The 20,682-nt window shown below is 40.5% G+C and overlaps 1 protein-coding gene across 1 annotated transcript in view; it reads right to left on the bottom strand.

Moving 5' to 3' along the window:
- The window catches only part of EFCAB6 (EF-hand calcium binding domain 6), a 113,469-nt gene extending 93,145 nt beyond the window's left edge, over positions 1–20,324 (bottom strand). The window contains 6 exon segments of the mRNA XM_054817097.1: positions 7,508–7,644; positions 14,597–14,660; positions 16,939–17,027; positions 18,153–18,278; positions 18,280–18,434; positions 20,183–20,324. Coding sequence (XP_054673072.1) covers positions 7,508–7,644; positions 14,597–14,660; positions 16,939–17,027; positions 18,153–18,278; positions 18,280–18,434; positions 20,183–20,324 — 713 coding nt within the window.
- Positions 20,325–20,682: the final 358 nt, after the last annotated feature.

Below are 20,682 nucleotides of genomic sequence, written 5' to 3' on the forward strand. Positions count from 1 at the left end.
GCCAGTTTTGGCTCTGATAGGCTGAAGCATCCAGTCTTGTCTAGCCGTAATATTCTTGAATCAGTGGCATGAATACAGCTGGACTACCCAGATCCACAATGGGAGATCTCTGCACAAGTTTTGCTTAAAAGCTAGAAGGCTAGCACATATCTCAGTGCTGATAAGTCTATTACACAAACAGGCACAAGAAAGCTAAGAATTGTACTATACATTCTCAAGCCCGGGTTTGCCTTTAATTTCAGTATATATTCCTTAAGCAACACTTCATCTGAAATTATTTCTTTAGTTAGTAATTTTCAAAAATTTGAAGCTGACAATGCACATTTAATAAGCCTAGAAATGGCTTCTGGTTTCCTAAGTATCAAAATATGCTAATTATAAGTACAACTATTCATTATTTTCCTACTTTCTATTTTTACACACATACGAATACCTCCTAATTGTTAAAACTGAAAAACAAACAAATGTACCCATTATACTTTTTATGAATCCAGCCCATTGTTCAAGGAAAAGAAATCATTCTTTACACAAGGATTTGCTCTGAAATTGCTGGCAAAGAAAATAACCTTGAGTTATTTGCTGCATAACTGCCACATGAGTACATTAACGGTGCCTAGGGACAGCTTCGTCTTGAGCATGTGACTTTTAAGAAAAAGCTTTTAAGTTCAATATTTAAAAATTGCTGCCGTATCCCTTTTCTTTCCCTGATTTTAAAATTAAATCCACTTATCGCATATAGGAAGAAGTCAGAAGGTTTTTGTTCCTATGTTTTCAATCATTTATCTAACAATGAAGGTTTGTATTGCCTGGGTGCAATGAATTCAGGCCATCATTGAGATATTAAGGAAATAGGTGTATATATGTATTTCATAGGTGGTTTTTCCCACAAACCTGGAGTACGTAGACCTGGTATGAAACCTGAATAACTTTCCTGACCATTAGGACTAAATGAACAACACTGCTCAACCATGAAATCCTGAAAGCTGAAGACCTGGGATCTGGTCTTAAGGAGAGTTATAGTTTTCACATAATCAAGTAAATCTTTAGATGGAGGGGTCCATCCAAAAAGGTTTTACTTCATCCTAGCAGTGACTGGGCTTCAGAACTGTTAGACTACTGGGTTTTTTTCAGAAAATTTTTAATATCCTTTTGGTGAGGTAATGCAATTGCTTTGTCTCTTTGGAGCTGGGCTGGCCTATCTGAAAGAAATGCTATGAGCGCAAACAGGGCTCTCTAGCAGAGTTTGTGGATCCAAAACACATCTCTGAAAATTAATATTTTCTCCTGACTATACAGAAAGTGTCCCCAGCCCAAAAGATATGTATGGGCAGTGCCTTATGTCAGGATCTTGACAGAAAAAGTCCTCCTAATAATTACAGGACTGGTCCAAAGTCCATTAAAGTTAATTGAGAGACTCGACATTGTGTCCCAGAACAAACATAACAGGATTATGGGATAAAATATTTGTTAATCAATCCAAGGCAAATATTCAGCAGGCTTTGGCTTGAATCAGAAAGAGCTGCAGAGTCCAAAACCAGAAATCAATTCAGGAGACCACACTGTGAAGGGACATCAGGAAGAAAAGTGGTGGCAGAACTCGGTCCAAAGAACAATATTGTTTTTTCTTTTTTTTTTCTTTTTTTCCCCCAAGATCGATGTAGAAAGAAGCATTTTAAGTGGATTATAGTATACTGTAATTCAAAATGAGAAACCTAAAGGACAGCAGGGGTCCAGGCCCTATCACATGAGGTGCATTTTGTCTAAAAGTCACAAGCATAGGTCCATGCTATGAAAGCTATATTGTCCAGAGAAATGTGATAGACAAAGATATCAAAGAAACATGCCATAGCAGCCAGTTGAGCATCCGATACCCTAGAACATCCCTGGACCCACAGCTTTGAAGCAGAGGGCCTTCAGATATATAGAAACCTCATTGGGAACCTCAAAAATAGAAGAAAATTGCTTTCTGATGAACCTGCTGGATTTGGAATATGACATTCCAAGCTTTTGCCTGAGGAGGGGAGCTGAGGGGGAAAAAAGGGGGATAGATCATAGAATCACAGAATGGTTTGGGTTGGAAGGGACCTTAAAGATCATCTAGTTCCAACCCCCCTGCCATGGGCAGGGACACTTTCCACTACAACAGGTTGCTCAACCCCCATCCAACCTGGCCTAAACAATCTAAAAAGATAGTTAGCATTTACTTCACCTGCCTGCTTATCTACCCCCTGACATGCTAAAAAAACCACCTACAAAGCCCAATGATTTTTGTTAGACTGAGGGTATAGATTTTTGTCAAGGAATTTCCTGGATGGTGATTTCGAGAATCTAAATATTCCACTGGCATTCCAGAAATCCGCTGTGTTGTATTTAGATGTTTTCCTGTTCACTTTGATTTTTTCCTGTTTCTCAGCCATTATCACTGCTGTCAGTGTTGCAGAATTTTGGAGTGGTCAAGTGAATCAATAAGGCTCCCAACATGCAAAAAAGAAAGTATTGTGCTTTCCCAAATTATGAGGAATTCAAGAGGATATACTTGAAAGACAGTGAAGGACATGTCTTGAAAAACAGCAAAGGACATTTAGATTTAAATTTCTTGGGTTGCCCATGCCTCCCCAACCAACAGACAAAATAAACCCAGTCAATATGACCTAAGTTGCTCACTTGGAGAATGTTCTTTTAGGGCATGATGATTTCAGGAGGTATAGCTTTTGTACATTAATAAATGTGAAAACAGAGAAGCAGCGTATAGTCATCTATTTTATGTTGTCCTGGAGGTTTAACTGGATCAGTGCAAAATTACAGCACAGAAGTGAATTTGACCCATGATTTTAACCACACTTTGAAAAGCATTTTATTCCTTTGACTAGGGAATTAATATGCTTACTTAAATGTATTATGAACATTAATTATCTTGCACTTATACTTTGAGAAGTGAATACACTTTCAGTTGCTTTAAGTTTCATCCATAATAAGATATTCAGGTACAGTTCAGGTATATTTAAACATTCTCAATTTTACTAGGCTTCTTCAAAAGAATATCTCAGTTGTTTGTGTGATATTCCATCAGTGAGCAAATAAAATAAATGTTACATTTTATCTCTGTATTATTTCTGATATTCTTTCATACAGAGGTGACTTGGTACCATTATTTTTATTTGTTAAGCTTCAGTTTTTCCTGATAAAACTTCATCATTTTAGAGCTTTAAACCCCCAAAATAAAAATTTGTGTTCTTTTTTATTATTCAGCACTTATGAGATGTAGTAACATTTTTATAGATTTATTACCTTTCAGATTGCAATGCCAAACACAAGGTTTATTGTCAAATAAAGCATCATTTTGGTTTTTTGATTGCCTGCTTTAGAAGAGTATTGCTTCTGTTCTATAATTGCCTGTACCAAATTATTTAATTGGTTTTGTTGATATCTAATTCTGGAAAGTATCCCAACCAGAAAAAATACACAAAGTGAAATGGTGTAGCCAGGCAATATGAACTAACAAAAATTATTTTGGAAGTTGCTCAAAATGAAAAAAAAAAAATTCCAAATAATAAAAAAAAACCACACAAAAAACCCCTAAAGCAATAAAGTACCATCCTAATTTGCTTCATTTTCTTCTAGGTCCCTATCCAGCAAATAGTATCTCCAGCCATATTTCCTGATTGATTTCATAGACTCCAAAATCCACAGAAAGTCATTCAAAATCATAAGACACTAAACATTCTTTGGCAACAGAGTATGTAACGTGAGATTCGTGTTGGTTTAAGGCGGTTTGTAGCTGATCTCCCTGCATGTCATTGGCATCAATTCACAGGCTCCGTCATCACTTGACCTCTTTCAACATTTCCATCATAGTGCCTTATAAGCACAATTTCACAGGAACCCATCGGCAAAGATACTAAAGAAATATTTCACATGCTCTTTGGATATCACTCTCCTACCCCATCATGCTTGGGCCATCCTTCTTCCTGCAACCCCTACTGCAGTCAAAGCTCCAGCTACTTCCCATCCCCACATCCCTGCTCTGAGAGAGCAAGCTCTGGTACAGCTTCTGTTGGTACAAACTAGTAGGGACACTGGATCCATCATATCCAGGAAGGCTGGACATCTTTCAAGAAGGAAATCTTAAAGGTGCAGGAGGTGGTTGTCCCCTTGTGCTGAAAGACAGGCTGGTGGGGAAGAAGACAGGCCTGGCTGAACAGAGAGCTTTGGCTGGAACTCAGGAAAAAAAAGAGTTTATGACCTTTGGAAGAAGGGGCAGGTAACTCAGGAGGACTACGAGGATGTTGTGAGGTTATGCAGGGAGAAAATTAGAAGGGCCAAACTAGAACTTAATCTGGCTACTACCGTAAAAGACAATAAAAAATGTTTCCATAAATACATTAGCAACAAAAGGAGAGCTAAGGAGAATCTCTATCCTTTATTGAATGCGGGGAGGGGGAAACACAGTGACAAAGGATGAGGAAAAGGCTGAGGTCCTTAGTGCCACTTTTGCCTCAGTCTTTAACAGTAAGACCAGTTGTTCTCTGGGTACCCAGCCCCCTGAGCTGGAAGACAGGGATAGGGAGCGGAATGAAGCCCCCATAATCCAAGGGGAAATGGTCAGCGCCCTGCTACACCACTTGGACACACACAAGTCTATGGGGCCAGATGGAATCCACCCCGGGGTACTGAGGGAGCTGGCGGAAGTGCTCACCGAGCCACTTTCCATCATTTATCAGCAGCCCTGGCTAACCGGGGAGGTCCCAGTTGATCTGAAGTCAGCAAATGTGATACCGATCTACAAGAAGGGCCAGAAGGAGGATCCGGGGAACCACAGGCCTGTCAGTCTGACCTCAGTGCCAGGCAGGGTTATGTAGCAGATCATCTTCATTGCCATCACATGGCATGTGCAGGACAAGCAGGCGTTCATTCCCAGTCAGCATGCATTTATGAAAGGCAGGTTCTGCTTGACTAACCTGATCTCCTTCTATGACAAGGTGACCCACTTAGTGGATGAGGGAGAGGCTGTGGATGTTGTCTACCTGGACTTCAGTAAAGCCTCTGACACCGTTTCCCACAGCATTGTCCTGGAGAAACTGGCTTGGGCGGGTGTACTCTTTGCTGGATAAAAATCTGGCTGGATGGCTGGACCCAAAGAGTTGTGCTGAATGGAGTTCAATCCAGTTGGTGGCCCATCACAAGTGGTGTTCCCTGGGGCTCAGTACTGGGGCCAGTTCTCTTTAATATCTTTACCAATGACCTGGATGAGGGAATTGAATGCACCCTCAGTAAGGTTGCAGATGACAGACACCAAGTTGGGTGGAAGTGTTGATCTGCTTGAGGGTAGGAAGACTCTACAGAGGGGTCTGGACAGGCTGGATCAATGAGTCGAGGACAATTTTATCAGGTTCAGCAAGGCCAAGTGCCAGGTCTTGCATTTGGGTCACAACAACCCCATGCAATGCTACAGGCTTGGGGAAGAGCAGCTGGAAAGGTGCCCAGTGGAAAAGGACCTGGGGGTGTTGGTCGACAGCCGGCTGCATATGAGCCAGCAGTGTGCCCAGGTGGCCAAGAAGGCCAACAACATCCTGGCTTGTGTCAGAAATGGTGTGGCCAGCAGGGCTAGGGAAGCGATCATCCCCCTGTACTTGGCAATGGTGAAGCTGCACCTCAAGTACTGTGTTCAGTTTTGGGTCCCTCACTACAAGACAGGCATTGAGGTGCTGGCGCGTCTCCATAGAAGAGCCACAAAGGTGGTCAAGGGTCTAGAGCACGAGCCCTGTGAGGAGCAGCTGAGGGAACTGGGGTTGTTTAGCCTGGAGAAAAGGAGGCTGAGGGGAGACCTTATTGCTCTCTACAACTACCTGAAAGGAGGTTGTAGCCAGGTGGGGGTTGGTCTCTTTTTCCATGCAACAAGCAATAGAAGAAGAGGAAATGGTCTCAAGTTGTGCCAGGGGAGGTCTGGATTGGATATTATGAAAAATTTCCTCACTGAAAGGGTTGTCAAGCATTGGAACAGGCTGCCCAGGGAAGTGGTGGAGTCACCATCCCTGGAGGTATTCAAAAGATGTGTAGATGTGGTGCTTAGGGGCACAGTTTAGAGGTGGACTTGGCAGTGCTAGGTTAACAGTTGGACTTCATGATCTTAAAAGTCTTTTCCAACCTAAACAATTCTATAATCTGAAGTACATATGGACTGCCAATATTAATACTTACCCATTGTTCTTCCACTGAAAAGCAGAGCAATCTAGTTTCCAAATGCTATACAAACATTAATCAAGGTTCACATCATACCTCTGGGGTAAACAAGTATTACTCCCTTATGCAGCTGTGCAAACTAGAGCCCTAAAAGGTTAAGTGTTTCTTCTGATGCTGCTGTGAACCAGCTGCCAGGCCTAGATGACTGGGTCACTGAATCAAGCCTCTCCTTGCTTTCTGGCTTCACCCTACTTGGAGGCAGTCTCTGAGTTTCCATTTTACTGTATCACTTGAATATGAAAACCATGCTAAGGGGAGAGTAAGCAGATCATAGTACCCATGATACAACATTTCCCTGTTCACCACCTCAAGTTGCACAGGATGTCAAGATGTGCCATGGTACCATTTTATTTCAAATAACAGTGTTGTTCTACCCCATGGGCAAAAACCCAGTCATATTCAAACTACCTGCAGAAATTCAGCAAAAGCACAAAACAGCTGATCAGAGTTGTTGCCTTTTTTCAAAGGCAAGATTTCACTAGTCACCTGGTTGTCAGGATCTTGTCTCCAGTGAGAGGCAATGGCTCTCAGCTTTCTCTGCTCACTGATCTCAGCAGGAGTGGGAAGGTACTTTCTCATTCAGAAGCCAACAATTTCAAATCAGCTGTGAAAAGGAGGAGGACCTGACTCCTGTAGGTATGTCCTACACACACACTTTGTCCTCTTGGTACATTGGTTCTGCTGAATAATATTTCAAAAAGGTCTGCTGTATGTCCTACATCAGCCAAAGAAACTGAAGAGGTGGAGCAACAGACTGTCCTAACACCTCTTATAAGCAGAGTAAGGAAATCCTTTCCTCTCTTCACTACTTCTTCCTCTGGAAGAGCCTCTGGGGTTCTCACTATCTCTTCTGTTCAGCTTTCAGAGTGGAGTAGGCACTAGCATCTCCATGCACTCCTCAACCCTGTCCTGGGTGTGAGACCAAGAGCATTCACCCCCAATGTCACTCTGTAAGACAGCAGGTAAGGGAAGTCCCACATTGTCCCTCTAGTATGTTAACCCCCATCCTGAAAATCAAGCTGATTGGGATTAATTCTGATGCAGGACTCATCCCTTTGGAATGAATTACCAACATATTTATCTTTGCATACTATTGCATCCATTTACTCAGAGAAAGGCTGAAGGCTGCAACTTGCATACAGAAGATAAACTGGCAAATTAGCTTGCTGCAAGCAGCCCCCAGCCACTGTCATTCAGAAGATCACAAAGGCCCCATCATTTAATGTTATTACTCTCACAGAAAAATCATGGCTGTTTCTTTACTTACTTTTCAAATTCTGAATCCTTCATCCTAAAACAGGTGATCTCAAGAATTTGCCTTAGTGTGTGCCTCTGTATCCATCCTGCACGGCTGTAGTCAAAAAGTCTGCAGCACCTGATAATGTTTTTCACATTCTTTGCAATCTACAAATTACAGGTGATTTCAATGAACAAGAAACCAATGCTAACACAACTGACACAAATGCAAGCACTGCAAAACTTTGCTAACATATAATACAAAATGCCATTTTATACCTATTTTGATAATACAGGACAACCTTCCCCAGCACAGTAGGAAATGTTACAATAACACTCCATAAGAAATGAATATTTTGCATTTACTCAATGTCTAAGGCAATTTCCTCTTCAAATGGCACTAGTAAACTTCAAAACTCTTTTAGGCAAAACAATGAATTTCAGATACAATTCATATTTTTTAAACAATAGGCAGAGGATGAATTTCCTTCAATGACTGAAACCTAGAGATTTGCTGGAAACCAAATATCAAAGATCAAGGTAGGTATACATTTCATAAGTATCAGTAAACTTCAGAATGTCAGTGAATTATTTGTTCTACATATACCAAAGCATTCTTTTCTTCCACTTCACTTCAAAAATTACCAAAATCAAGAAGATTTAGGGGTTGAAAGAAAAAGTATACATATATATATATATGGGACAAACTGATGAATATATTAGCATTCTAGCAATTGCATCTCTCTTCTCCAAGTCTGTTAAAATCTCAGCAACCTGAACCTCAAAGTAAGCTTACAAACTGAAAATTGACAATAAATGTAGTACTGAAGGCTTCCATGCTTACTCTGTTCTGTGTTGAATTTGCTCAGCTTACAAGAATAAAACCTTGTTTAAAAATATCACTCTTTTTAACTGCTATTTCTGCAAATGCAAGTGGGGATTTGAAAGTCAGGCTGTGTTCTTTCTGGCTCACATAATAGGAGCAATAATAAAGATTCTGCCACTGCTCCTTACTCACTCATTCGAACACGGCTGCCTGAGACAGAATTAAGTGCAGCTCAGCTGCATATGCTCTGCAGTGCTACCAGGAGTAAGGAGGAGGAGAGTCCGTGGAGAAAATCCTGATCACAGTGAAGTTGGTATTCCAATGCAGTCAGGATTTCATATTTTGTTTGTTTTAACTAAAAGAATCAAGATTCCAAGCCTCGTACTCTCACTACAGAGCATTATGCAGAGCAAACAGGCCTGTTTATGGCTATAACCATCCACTGATGTAAAGCAAAGGTTGCCCAAAGTAAGTAGCTATGAATCGGGCACATTTGACTACTCCTTGGCAACTCTGCCTGGCAAAAAAGGGTGGAATATCCTCTTCCTAAAAAAAGCTTTTTTTCTGGCTAAGGACATGAAGAAGTTTATTCATTTAAAAAAAAGTCCTTTCCTATAGTGATAGATATAAAACAACAAAGGAAATTCAAATTGGAAGAAAGGATTAGACTTCACCAGAGTAGGCTGGGATTTCTCTTATTGCCACGATTGCCAAAACATTTCCACCACAACTCCAAGCTTTTCATGGAGAAAGAAATGCAGCAATCTGGGTTCATTTCTCTCTGCCATCAGATTTAACTGAAATGTATTATTCAATGAGTGAGGCAAAGGTTTGGATAGTGTGGTGCCTGGCACCAATGATATATTTTTCTGCCAGCTTGATACGACCATTTGTCCTTACAGGTTAGATAAGCTACGTACCAACCAGTTCATGCTATCAGAATCTTTCAACGGAGACACCAGAAGCAATGTTCCTGTTTGTTCTCCGGAGTATTAGTGATATCACAGCACTTTTAGCAAGCACAGGGCCTTGCCATAGTGTCTTTGGCATAACGCTCTCTGTTGTCGCTGACACATGCCAGCTGGCTGCTTCTCCCCACCCCAGCAGTGACTGCATTTCGGCAGCATTTATGCATGTGAAGCACTTGGGGATCCCTTGGGAGGAAGGAGGACAATGAATATTTTAAATATTTTCTTATACTTCAGAAGCACAAAGGATATCCATTGAAAACACATCCTCTACAGGCATGGCAACGGGAGGAACTTCCCGACACTCCCTTATGCAGGCTGCAGCTTACTGTGAGACAATTTCCTGCCACAAATCACTGAAGTTCATTTTGCTACCCACACAAGTATTGCCAGTCACTGTATATCAAGGTATTTTCCTCAGCAACTGTGTCTCCCATGGATCTGGGCACATAAGGTGCCACCTGTGTCATGCGTTGCTTCCCTCTCGCAGCCTTTATGGTACTTGGTGGCTTGGGGTATTTGGCAAGGGTGGGAAGGAAATCTGGAAAGGGGTTTTCACTCATTCCCATCACACCAAACTCCTGAATTCTGCCTGCAATAACATACACCACCTTTCTGGTGCTGAACGAGTCTGAGAGAGGTTTTAGGGAGTCCCTGAGACCAACGGGCCCCTAGCATTACAGCTAGGAGAAGAATTGGGCTTTGCAGAGAAGGCAGCAGGCTGGATGAGGAGGCAGAGAAGTTCTGCACAGATGCGCTCCCGTGGCTTGCCTGTCTGGGGCGATATGCGTGGAGGAGACTGGGACAGACCCAGTGTTTCTTCTGCAGGAAACAAAAGCTGCTTGGCCTTGACATGAGGATCAGAAGCAAAATCTGTGTTCAAACTTGTGGTTGCTGCCCCTCATTAGAGCTGTACAGTCACCCTAATAAACAACATATGGGAAATCTGGGGTAATTATTTGCCAAGAAAGCAAAAATAGCAAAATTTTAATGGCAGCATTAAGAAATATGCTGTAAGGAATAAGTTGGGGACAGAGTGGTAAAACATGCCACCTTCTTCCATTTTTGTGAAAATGTGTCAAAAATGCATAAATTAGTAAAGAAAAACCCGTGGTATAACACCTGGCACTCTCTCTGGCAAAAGGACTAGAGCTCAGATGTGCTTTCAAGGCAAACCCTGCAACACAGGACAGCTTGGAAGCTTACCACCCCGCTAACCGTCCCTGAAGGGACCGCCCATCGGATCCACGGTCTCCAAAACACCCTTCTCGAGAGCGGAGGAGGTGCACGTGAGGCAAGCTGGCCAGGGCAGGAAAAGGAAGACCTTCAGTCGGTCTGCTTCCAGTCTGTCTCAGGACAGTCTGACAGCAGTCTGTCGCAGCGTCCCTGTCTGACTGTGCCCTTCCCTTCGGCCAGCACACCCGTGCAGAGATGCACACTTCAGATTTCCTGCCCTTCGTGGCACCCTGTTGTAACAGGCACCGGGGGGAAGGAAGGGGATGATGGGGAAGTTTTTAGAGTTGCGGTTATATACCTTACCACCAAATGGAAGATTTCAATCTGCAAAAATCTATCAATCTAGAATATTACACGCAGAGAGATACACACATCAGATTTTGTTTGTTTTGTTAAAAAATAAAGAAAGAAAATAAATGCCTGAAAAATATTCTTCTCTTGCTATAAACACATCAGTGCTCATTTTCCCTATATTCTACTTTGGGCCATTTTGTGTAAAATCTTTAATTAAAGTTTTTCTTTGAAATTGTCATCATCAAACCAGAAGAAAGAAAGTAAAAAACGGAAGGACACAGCTGTGCATATATGAAGTGCTATTCAGTACCAAATGAATTGGAACAAAATAAGTATCGTGACTGTTATGCTCTTAGTTTTGGCTCTGTATTCTCAGTAGCATAGTCTAACTTGTCACTTTATATTGATTCCATCTGTTTACACTCTGCAGAGTATTGGCTTCCTACAGTGAACATTTCCTATTTACCAGCTGGTAAAGATAGGCCCAAACCAGATAGAAAAGAATTAGACTATTTTCAGATCCTCATAAACATAAAATCAAAAATTAATGGGGGAGGGGAGATAAAAGTAGGGGGAGTGAGGAAAATATCTATGGGCCTGATGCTTGTTCATATTGATAGCCCTCTACAATAGCCATTAGCAATTTTTAGAGACCTTGAAATTTGTGCAATGAGTACACAAAATAAATCAATTTTCAGTCCCCTTTACATTGCGCTTTACATGAAGAGCCCTATTGTAAATGCGAATCAATCCCAGTACTTCAGTAATCTTTAAAGAGAAACAGTTGGGGTCTGAACATATCTAATATAATATGCCCACTCCCACTGGCCAACTATTGAGTGAAAGACCTCCTTATGAAATGGATGCACACATGCAGTACAGAGCCATCTTTGCACTCCGACAAATTGAGTTTTAGTTCTTCCTTTTTCATAATTGCTGGATTCCTTTCTTAAGGCTGACTCACTTCGGGAGAGTCCTTTTACTGTCATTAAAAAAAGTGTTTCAGGTTGCAAGCTCTTCTTGAACAAAGTTTTATTTTTTAACATTCAGGAACACTGTGTCACTGAAGTTGAGGCTCCTTGCTATGGTGCCATGTCCTTTTGCAAGTATTACTGGGGAACAAATCCTGTCCCTATTTTTGGAGTCCTAGCAGCCGAGTCAGTGAAATTGCACCCCATAAAGAAAAATTTGGGTGCTTAGAAGACAAGCTGCCCTTTATTGAACAGGCCTTTGCTGCGCCAGGGCAGTAGCATGCAGCCAGGGCACCAGCCGGCCAGGAACGTGGAAAAGAAGGGTCTGGACTTGTGGCATGGTATGAAAGTTCTGGTTCCTTTACCCGCAGCACATAAAGAAATGCATAACTGACCCAGCTATGTTGCTGCCTTACTTCCTTGAACACTCACTGAGTCAGTAGGAAAGAGCTCCATCATTCCTATTCCCAGGCAGACATCTGTTCAGCGTTTGGCCCTCCTTCCTGGGCCAAGTTCTTTGCTTAGGAGGCAGCACTGGGGGTTCCTACACATTGTGGCCATTTTTCTACAGTTTGCTGCTACTTTTCTTTCTTGATCAGGTTTGGGTTTTTTCCCTTTTCTTTAAACTTGCTTTTCCCAAGACAGTGACCTTCAGGAGTAAAATTTTATTACATTTGACTTGAAATGACAGAAGGACGTCTATAGTCAAAAATAAACTTAGAGGTTTGCCCTGGCATTTGAAATACTCAAAAATATTTTCCTAGCTTATCTAGAAAGGAAATGAGCCCTGGATCATTTGATTAAGTGATCTGTCAGCACGGCTGAAGTTTCTAAGTGCAGGACAGCGATGAGAAATCCAAGGCCTCCTTTCAGGTCTTGGTTCCCCTATGTCTTTTCACCGACTAGAAGATGCTCTGAACCACCTGCTGCTTTTCTTGATCTTGGCCATTATACTAGTTATGATGTCTAAATAGAGGTACATGTGGTAGGTGGTCCAAATGTGGTTTTCTGCCTATACGAGGAGAAAATTACTATTCCTTATTCTATGGAGGACATTAGGAACTTTTTCTTTCACTTTTTTTTTTTTTTGGTTTTTTGTTTGGTTGGTTTTTGTTTTGTTTTGTTTTTTAACATGCACATACAAATTCAAAACACAGTCAGAGTTACCAATATAAATGTAGCCTTGACTGATGAAGTGCATCCAAACAAAAGCAGAATAAGGTCTGGCTTGGGAATAACCACTGTGATACATTACAGATAAATATTTAGAAGAGTATATGAACTCTTAAGTGTATCTGAGTAATTATCTGTGTACATCATGCATTTACATATCTTGCAGTACTTATTTAACTGAATTGTTCCTGGGATATATATAGAGCAGTAACCTTGCCTTAAGTTAATGATGTTTTCTGTTAATGTGCTGAAATATACGTAGCAGCTCTGTTTCACAATGCCATTAAAGAAAAATAACATAGAACCTTGTAAATTAAATATACCAGACCTCTAATTAGGACTTTGGAGGCTATTTTCAATTCATAAATTCTATAATAAGATGACATTTCAGCAGTTTCTTTTGTGATAGGAAACGCTTAACATGAAAATGTAAACGTTACTCTTCAGTTAGCTGCATATAGCCAAATGAATAAAAGCTATGACATTAATAACAACTATACCAAGTTATGATTGATAGGCTTTTCTACAGCGAGAAAAGATTGTCTTGGATACAATCTGTCCTAACAGCCTTGCGATATGTTAATATTTTATTCAGACTAGAGTGAGGATATATTCAGATGTCCTACTCAGTGGAAGAGAAGCAAATGGGTTGCAAATACAACTGCAGCCCTGAGGTGCAATAACAGCTGTGAAATCAGAAAGATTTTATTTCCCCTTCCCAAATTACAGACCAAGCCCATGCCAAGCACAGCAGGAGGTTGGATTTTCCTTGGAATTTACATCAGGTTATGTTTAATGTATTTCTTCTTCTATGAACAGTCTTAGGGTAGAGCCAACAGACTGTCACACAGTGCTCTAGAAGGCATGGAATACTCTTTTGTGTCTTTGTAAATAATAACTATTATTACATGTGATATGTGACATTAGGTTAACTTGCAAGTGCCCAAATATAATAAAATATCGTGATGTTGATAAACAGATTTTCATGGCTCAGTTTGTGCAGAAATAAAATAATAAAAATCTAGCTTTCCCATAGTCACACCACCACTTCCTCCTCAATTTAAAAAAGTGGTTTTGTGCTGTTCAAATTTTTGTTCAGGTTTAAGTAGACTGAGCTCTCAGGTGGCTGGATACTTCTAAGTAAAAAGAGTACAAAATGCCTAAAATGCCGTTTTTCTGATGTGACGGAATGTTTTACACCAGTCTTGCAAAGGACTAAACAATTACAGAAATTGTACTGCCAAGGAGAAACCAGTTTTTTAAATAATTCAAGTGTTGTTACTCAAGCCGCAAGCACCCAGTAACTAAGAAATAAAATCACAGTGGGACTGTGCCAGTTCTACACCAGAGATTTGTTGCAAGACTGCTTGAAAGAGAAAAGTGCTTAGGTTTTTGATGCTAAAAAGGGATTCAGTGTGGAAAGAGGGGCTTTTAAAATACTACTTAGTACTTTAGCATAATAAAAGCCCCCAAAACAACAACAAAAAACCTAAGCATACAAATATGACCAGATGTTTTTGATACAACAACAGGGCAAAAGCCTTTTAAACATGTTACTAAAGTGATATCAGTGCATCAAGAGCAACATCCACTTATCTGAAATGAATTACTACCCCAGCATGTGGTTTCTGTTTTTACCCTGGTCAACATACTTTCTCCTTGAGCAGGGATTCCAGCTGACTTAATGTCATTGTTTGGTGACTATGGCTGTTCAACCTGAAAATAAATATAATAAAGATGAAAATAAATCACAAGTGCATCGATGAACATAAACCACAGGTGCATCACAGTACTGTTGAAGACCACTTTATGGACATCAATGGGAGAGTTTTGTTCTAGCTTGTGAACAACTACAAATGCAAGAAAATGGCTTGATCCTGCCTTTGTTGTGGCTGTTCTTCACAGCTCTGCACTGCTCCTGGAGAAAATCACTGCAAATCTGGATCTCTGAGCAGAACAGAGATGTGACAGCTGCTCCTCTACCGCAAGCGGGATGATTGTTATTGTAAAATATTTTTTCTTGAGGGATTTTTTTTTTTTTTTGGTTGCCATAAGGAACATGAAGAGATATTAGCAGCTTGATCTGGCCCTTGGGATGACAAGAGTATCTGAGAGCCCCAAGGTCACAGAAGTTACAGTGCCAGTTCTCCCCTCTCCTCTGCTCCCATCAAGTGTTCTTCAGAGAACAACAAGCATGTCTCCTCCTCCCCCCCTCCCCAGCAGAAATCTGAGATCCATTTGTTACCAGTATCCTTTAAAATTCTTCTAAAAATACATCGCCTTGCTTTTGCTTTTGTTTCCTCATCCTATTGACTTGCATCAAGCACCAGAGCGGGTCATTTTTAGAGTCAACTACCAGCCAAGTTTACTTTCACTAGTGGGTTCTGCACGTGCCAAATTCCACTCTCTGCACATCCTTCTCTGGTTTCAGCTTCTGAAAAGCCTCGTGCAATTTTATCCATATCTTTATTTGTGCGATGAAGGCCTAGAAGCCAAGCTCTGCCCTCATTTTCAGCCTCGGAATTTAGAGGAATTGCCTGAGTTTTAAACAGGGAGAGAAAGCAGCTCTGCTCCTGCCTCCCGGCAGAACTCCTGGAAAAGAGCGCCCGGACTGCCCTCCAGCGGTGAAATGACATCGGGCTGGGCCTGATGGCTCTCCCAAACACCAGGACTCGTGCTCCCGGACGCTGCACACAGTCTCGGAGAAGTTCGCTAACAAATTAGCTGGCCGAAAGACAAGATCGTCTAAGCCTGATCCTTACTTTGCACATTTCAGTGAGTTTAAAAGGAAATCAAGAGCAGCATCTTATATATTCTCCTTGAACACTGGAAGAAAATCCAACCCCAAGCGTACAAAAAGCTTTACCGTTTTATTATATTGCATGTAATAAAGAAAAGATTAACCTTTTATTCCGGGAAAGATCCCTCATTTGTTATTTAATTAGTTTTCACTAATTAATTAGAATTTTTTAAGCTCCCCTGTCTCTCTGGGAGAAAGTGGCTTAGGTCCCTCCCTTTTTCTCCTTTTCTTTTGCTGCTCCTCTTCTTCCTCCTGCCTCCTTTCAAAGTCCTAATCCCATTTTTGTATCCTTAGTATTACACTCCTTCATTCTCTCTTTGTATGAGAGTTTTCTTAGCTTTGCAATTGCTGGGAACAAAGTTGGTCAGGAATTTACAGAATATTTTTGGAGGCAACTCGTTATTGAAGGCCAGATCATACAAACCCACAGGACAAACTGAAGGAAAAGGAATTTCCCTGCAGATCCCCTTGCAGAATTTCACCCTTTATATTTCCCTGGGGGGTGGGGAGGAGTGTTTGAAAAATATTTAGTGCTCCACTAAGAAAGCTACTGTGAGAGCACAGATTTGGGGTGGTGGCGGTGGTTAATTTTTATTTTTATGTAGAGCATGGCTCTACTTTCCATTTTGCTACATTGAAGGTAAAAATCCTAACTTAATACAAGTTCACACATAGCTGGTGTCTTCTCAACTTTATTATTGAAAAATTACTTGCACTGGAAACGAAGACGAATGTGAATTATTTACTCCTAAAGGATTGAATCCTGAAACATTATAACTTTCCCATTACTGGGTCCCTTGGCTAAGCTTCTATGTTTCGCTTAAAGACATGTCAAGCTGAGTGGCATGTTTTCAAATCCCCATTAAACTGAATCAGCTATAATTTCTTTCATACACAATAACTTTCATTGTTAATTTATTGAACAGACTGATTAGTCCTAAAGGTTCAGTAGCAGATCAGTGGCTTAGCAGACCACTCCCTTCCCTTTGGCAATCAGGCAACACTCCTATAGCAACTACACCAATTACACATACAGAAAAAATGTTTTTAGAAAAAAAAAAAATCTCATATCTCTGTCCCACTAGAAGCTCACATTAGCAGCTAGATTCTGCCTTGAGAGCTAGACAACTCACAAGTGATTCATGACTACAATTTAGGAGCAATTTGACCGCATAATATGGAACACTTACTTACTCTTTGAGCGTGCTGGTACTTCTGGCAACTTTAGTGAACTTTGTCAGGAAGTCAAGATATGGCACAGTAACTTTGCCAATATTTGGGATCTGTATTTCAATATACATGGATATACATGAATAATTCCTATAGTGATATCAGATATTTTTAAATACTTCATTTGCATTACTCATTTATTCTTTTCCTAAGCGGCAAAAATTAAATTTATCTTATAATCTTGCTTTTGTTTTGTGTATTATACATTACTACTTCTCAGCAATTTGTCTAGAATTAAGCATAGCACTAATTTAATATCTGGTAAATCACCTGACAAAAAGTTACAACCTACAAGCCTTTCCATCATGTAAGATAAAGATTTCTCAACTCTCTAGCTCTATGATCTTTCACATGTATCTATGAAAGTATATTCATTCTCATCAGCCTCACTGATGCATCCTTCTCTTGTTCCAAAATAGTATTTAATGTGTTTCATGTGTTTATGTGTCCCCCTAATGACAATTTAGTATTAGCAAAGAATTTAACATCAATCTTAGCTGAAATAGCTTAACCCATTACAGACTGATTAGTTTAAAATGCAAATGCAATAGAACAGTTCACCCAAATTAAACAAACGAGTCAAATACATTAGAAAAATAATATATAAAATCTACACTTTTAGGACAGAAATTTAAGCATACAATAATGCCATTGCAGATTGTGCATCACAATCCTCCTCTATTTTTGATAAGTCAGTCACGATATCATTTAAACACCCAATATTCCTTCAAGTCCAATCTGATGATGGTTTATAAGGTAGCAAACACCAAAAGTGAGCCAAGAAACTCCCCATCCAGACAAAAAGCAGCTGGTGTCTGACTCAAGAGTTCACAACCTAAGCTATCCATATCCATAACACCACATGTATATGAATTTAAGCTGTGAGCTCCTTTTTTTTTTTTTTTTAAATCACAAAATCTGCTGGTAAATTGCAACTCTTTCAAATAGTGAGACATGCCACACAAAGTCCTTATGTAAACACACCAATTGTCAAGTTTAGCTCACATTACTTTTGCAAGTTTTCTATGACTTTCACTTGAACTACTCACAGAAGGTTTTGACCATATCTAGCATCTTTTCAATAATATTGGTCTGGAACCTGCTCCCATCGAAATTTTGCCCTTGACGTAAATAGGAACAGCCTCTAAATGATTATAAACAGCAATGACGTAGCATACCTCTGCCAGCACAGCATCAAATTCAGCTTCTGTTACATGGAAGAGGAAAGTTTCAATCACTCTCCTGAATTCACCCTTTGTGACTGTCAGGGTCCGACCAACATCAAGCATCTGAAATGCTTTTTTTCAGTTCATCTTCTTTTTCAGCTGTCTTTTGAAGTAAGATCTGCCCAATGTCCCAGGAGAATAATGTGGGATCTGGGACAGAGCTCACAGGCGTAGCTGTAAAATATATTAGGCAGTCATCAGATACTTCTAAGCCTGGCAGAGTCACATATTTTTCTGAGAATTCAACACGATTCAGTTAATTTCCAGAAATATATAAGTAAATCGGTTATTGTTTGTCCACTGATTTGAAAGCAATAAACAACCAAACCAAATTGTAAGTATTTAAACAAAATATTCCGGGATTTATCCTTCTGCTACTACAGCCAAAACAATAAGTCAGAATATACACTTAAATTTTAAAAGTTAAAAAACATTAAACAAAGTTACGGTGCATAGATATGTTCCATGACAGCAGCCCTCCCACTTCAAACTACAGAGAGGATCTCTTTGCCCTGTAAAATTTAGAGACTTTATTCAGTTACTGAGCTTTGGGTAGAGATATCCTGTAGTAGTGGGGTCAACATCCATTGTCTGTTTACGGTTTCTGTGGCTGGTAAGTATTTTAGCGCATGCCAGCCCCTTTCCCACTAAAAACACACCCAGTAACAGAGAGTGGAAGTACCTGACTGTGCAATATAGTGTTCAGGGATGCCTAACATTACTTAAGACACCTCTGGCTCTCATTAGACCTGAATAAGAACTAAACAAGGACCAAAAGATTTGGCCCAATGTTTCTTTTGGGTTCATAATGAGCCAAATTCAGCCACAGCTATGAGCATTTAATTACCTACCATTTGAATCAAAGGAGGTTTTGTACACAAATCTGAACGCTGGGGCTAGTTCATAGGCATTTATGTTTTTTCCAAACTTCAGTATAGGATCTGCTCTTAAACAAAACATAACCGCCTGCGGAAGAAGCTTTGTTTACAAAAAGCACGATGGCAAAATAGAGCTTTTTGTTACTTTACAGCTTTGCTGCAGTTTTATGAGAGCCAAATTTTTTCTTATGTTCATCCCTTCCTTACAAAGAAAGTACACAATCGTGGATGCCTTACACATTTCATTTCAACTTCAAGCCATTCCCACAAAAGACAGCATTCAAATTCACAGCTGGATACAGCTTCAGTGAAATCAATAGAGCTGTCACAGCTTACTCCTACAGTGAATCCAACCCTAAATCTAAAACTACGTGGCAAGGAGAGGAGGAAAAGTGACATAAACCATAATGGAGGAAGTCTCGCATGATAATAATTAAAAATTACTTGCAAGAGGAATGTCCACGCTGGGATTAACAGCAAATTCATACTTGATTGGAACAAACTATAAATCTTACTGCTCCAGAAAATGAGCTTTCTGTGGTAAGTGTACAGTCATTTCAAATGAGTTCCCAAAGGATAAGATGTATATCAAATATGGTAATGTGCTATAATTGGAAACAGTGATCTTGTAGTGACTTCAGAACAGAAGTGAGACAGTGGTCCAAAGAAGGCATCTCTCTCTCAAGTTCCAGTGGACTTCAGAGAAGGGAAGAAAATAAAGACCCTGTTTCCTCACCTACAAGCAGGAGGAACAAGATTTGGGTGAGAAGGGCCATAGCTCCCTCTTCAACCCTCTCTCCATCAGTAGAACTAGATTGATTTTGTTCATGTCCACAGGATCCAGCAAACACAGTGTATCTGTGACAGACAACTTCTCTCAAAGTAGTGAGAAAAATGTGTCCCAAACCGTAAATAGCACATGGGCTCCTTGGCCGCTGCAACTTGCTACATTGAAAGGCACCACTGAACCCCAAACAAACAATAGGACAGAAAGGACCAAGAGGATGATGCCACCTGCAAGTTACACAGCGCTTCTCCTCTGAGCAATAGAAGGATTTCAAGTTAAAGTCTCAAGACAGTGAACACTCAGACTTCAGTACAAACCTGCAGCCAATTTAACTGAGCGCCGCCTGCTGCCACACAACGATGCTCCGTTTTGTGTAGAATGAGGTCCTGGTGTAAATGTGATGCCTTGAGAGGAGGGGTGCAAGGCACTGAGGTCTTCTGCAGTTGTCACTCTGGCCATGGTCTCCCCTGGGTTTAAAGCAGAATTATGAGAAAACACCAGAATATAGGACAGTGTGACTGGCAACAGCAACAAGAGAGACAAAACCTCATTTCTTGACACGAGATCTAGTTTGCTGATAAAAAAATTGACTGAGATAGTTCTTGCTGACTAGCAGTGACCAGATGAGAGAAGCTGACAATTTCTGTGGTTGTGCTGATGTTCTGGTTTTGGCTGAGAGTTAATTCTCTTTCTAGTAGCTGGTATAGTGCTGTGTTTTGGATTTAGTATGAGACTAATGTTGAAAACACATTGCTGGTTTTAGTTGTTGCTGGGTAGTTGTAGTGCTTACACTAAGTCAAAGACTTTTCAGCTTCCC

This window comes from Grus americana, chromosome 1, assembly GCF_028858705.1.
Source record: "Grus americana isolate bGruAme1 chromosome 1, bGruAme1.mat, whole genome shotgun sequence".
Classification (NCBI taxonomy): domain Eukaryota; kingdom Metazoa; phylum Chordata; class Aves; order Gruiformes; family Gruidae; genus Grus; species Grus americana.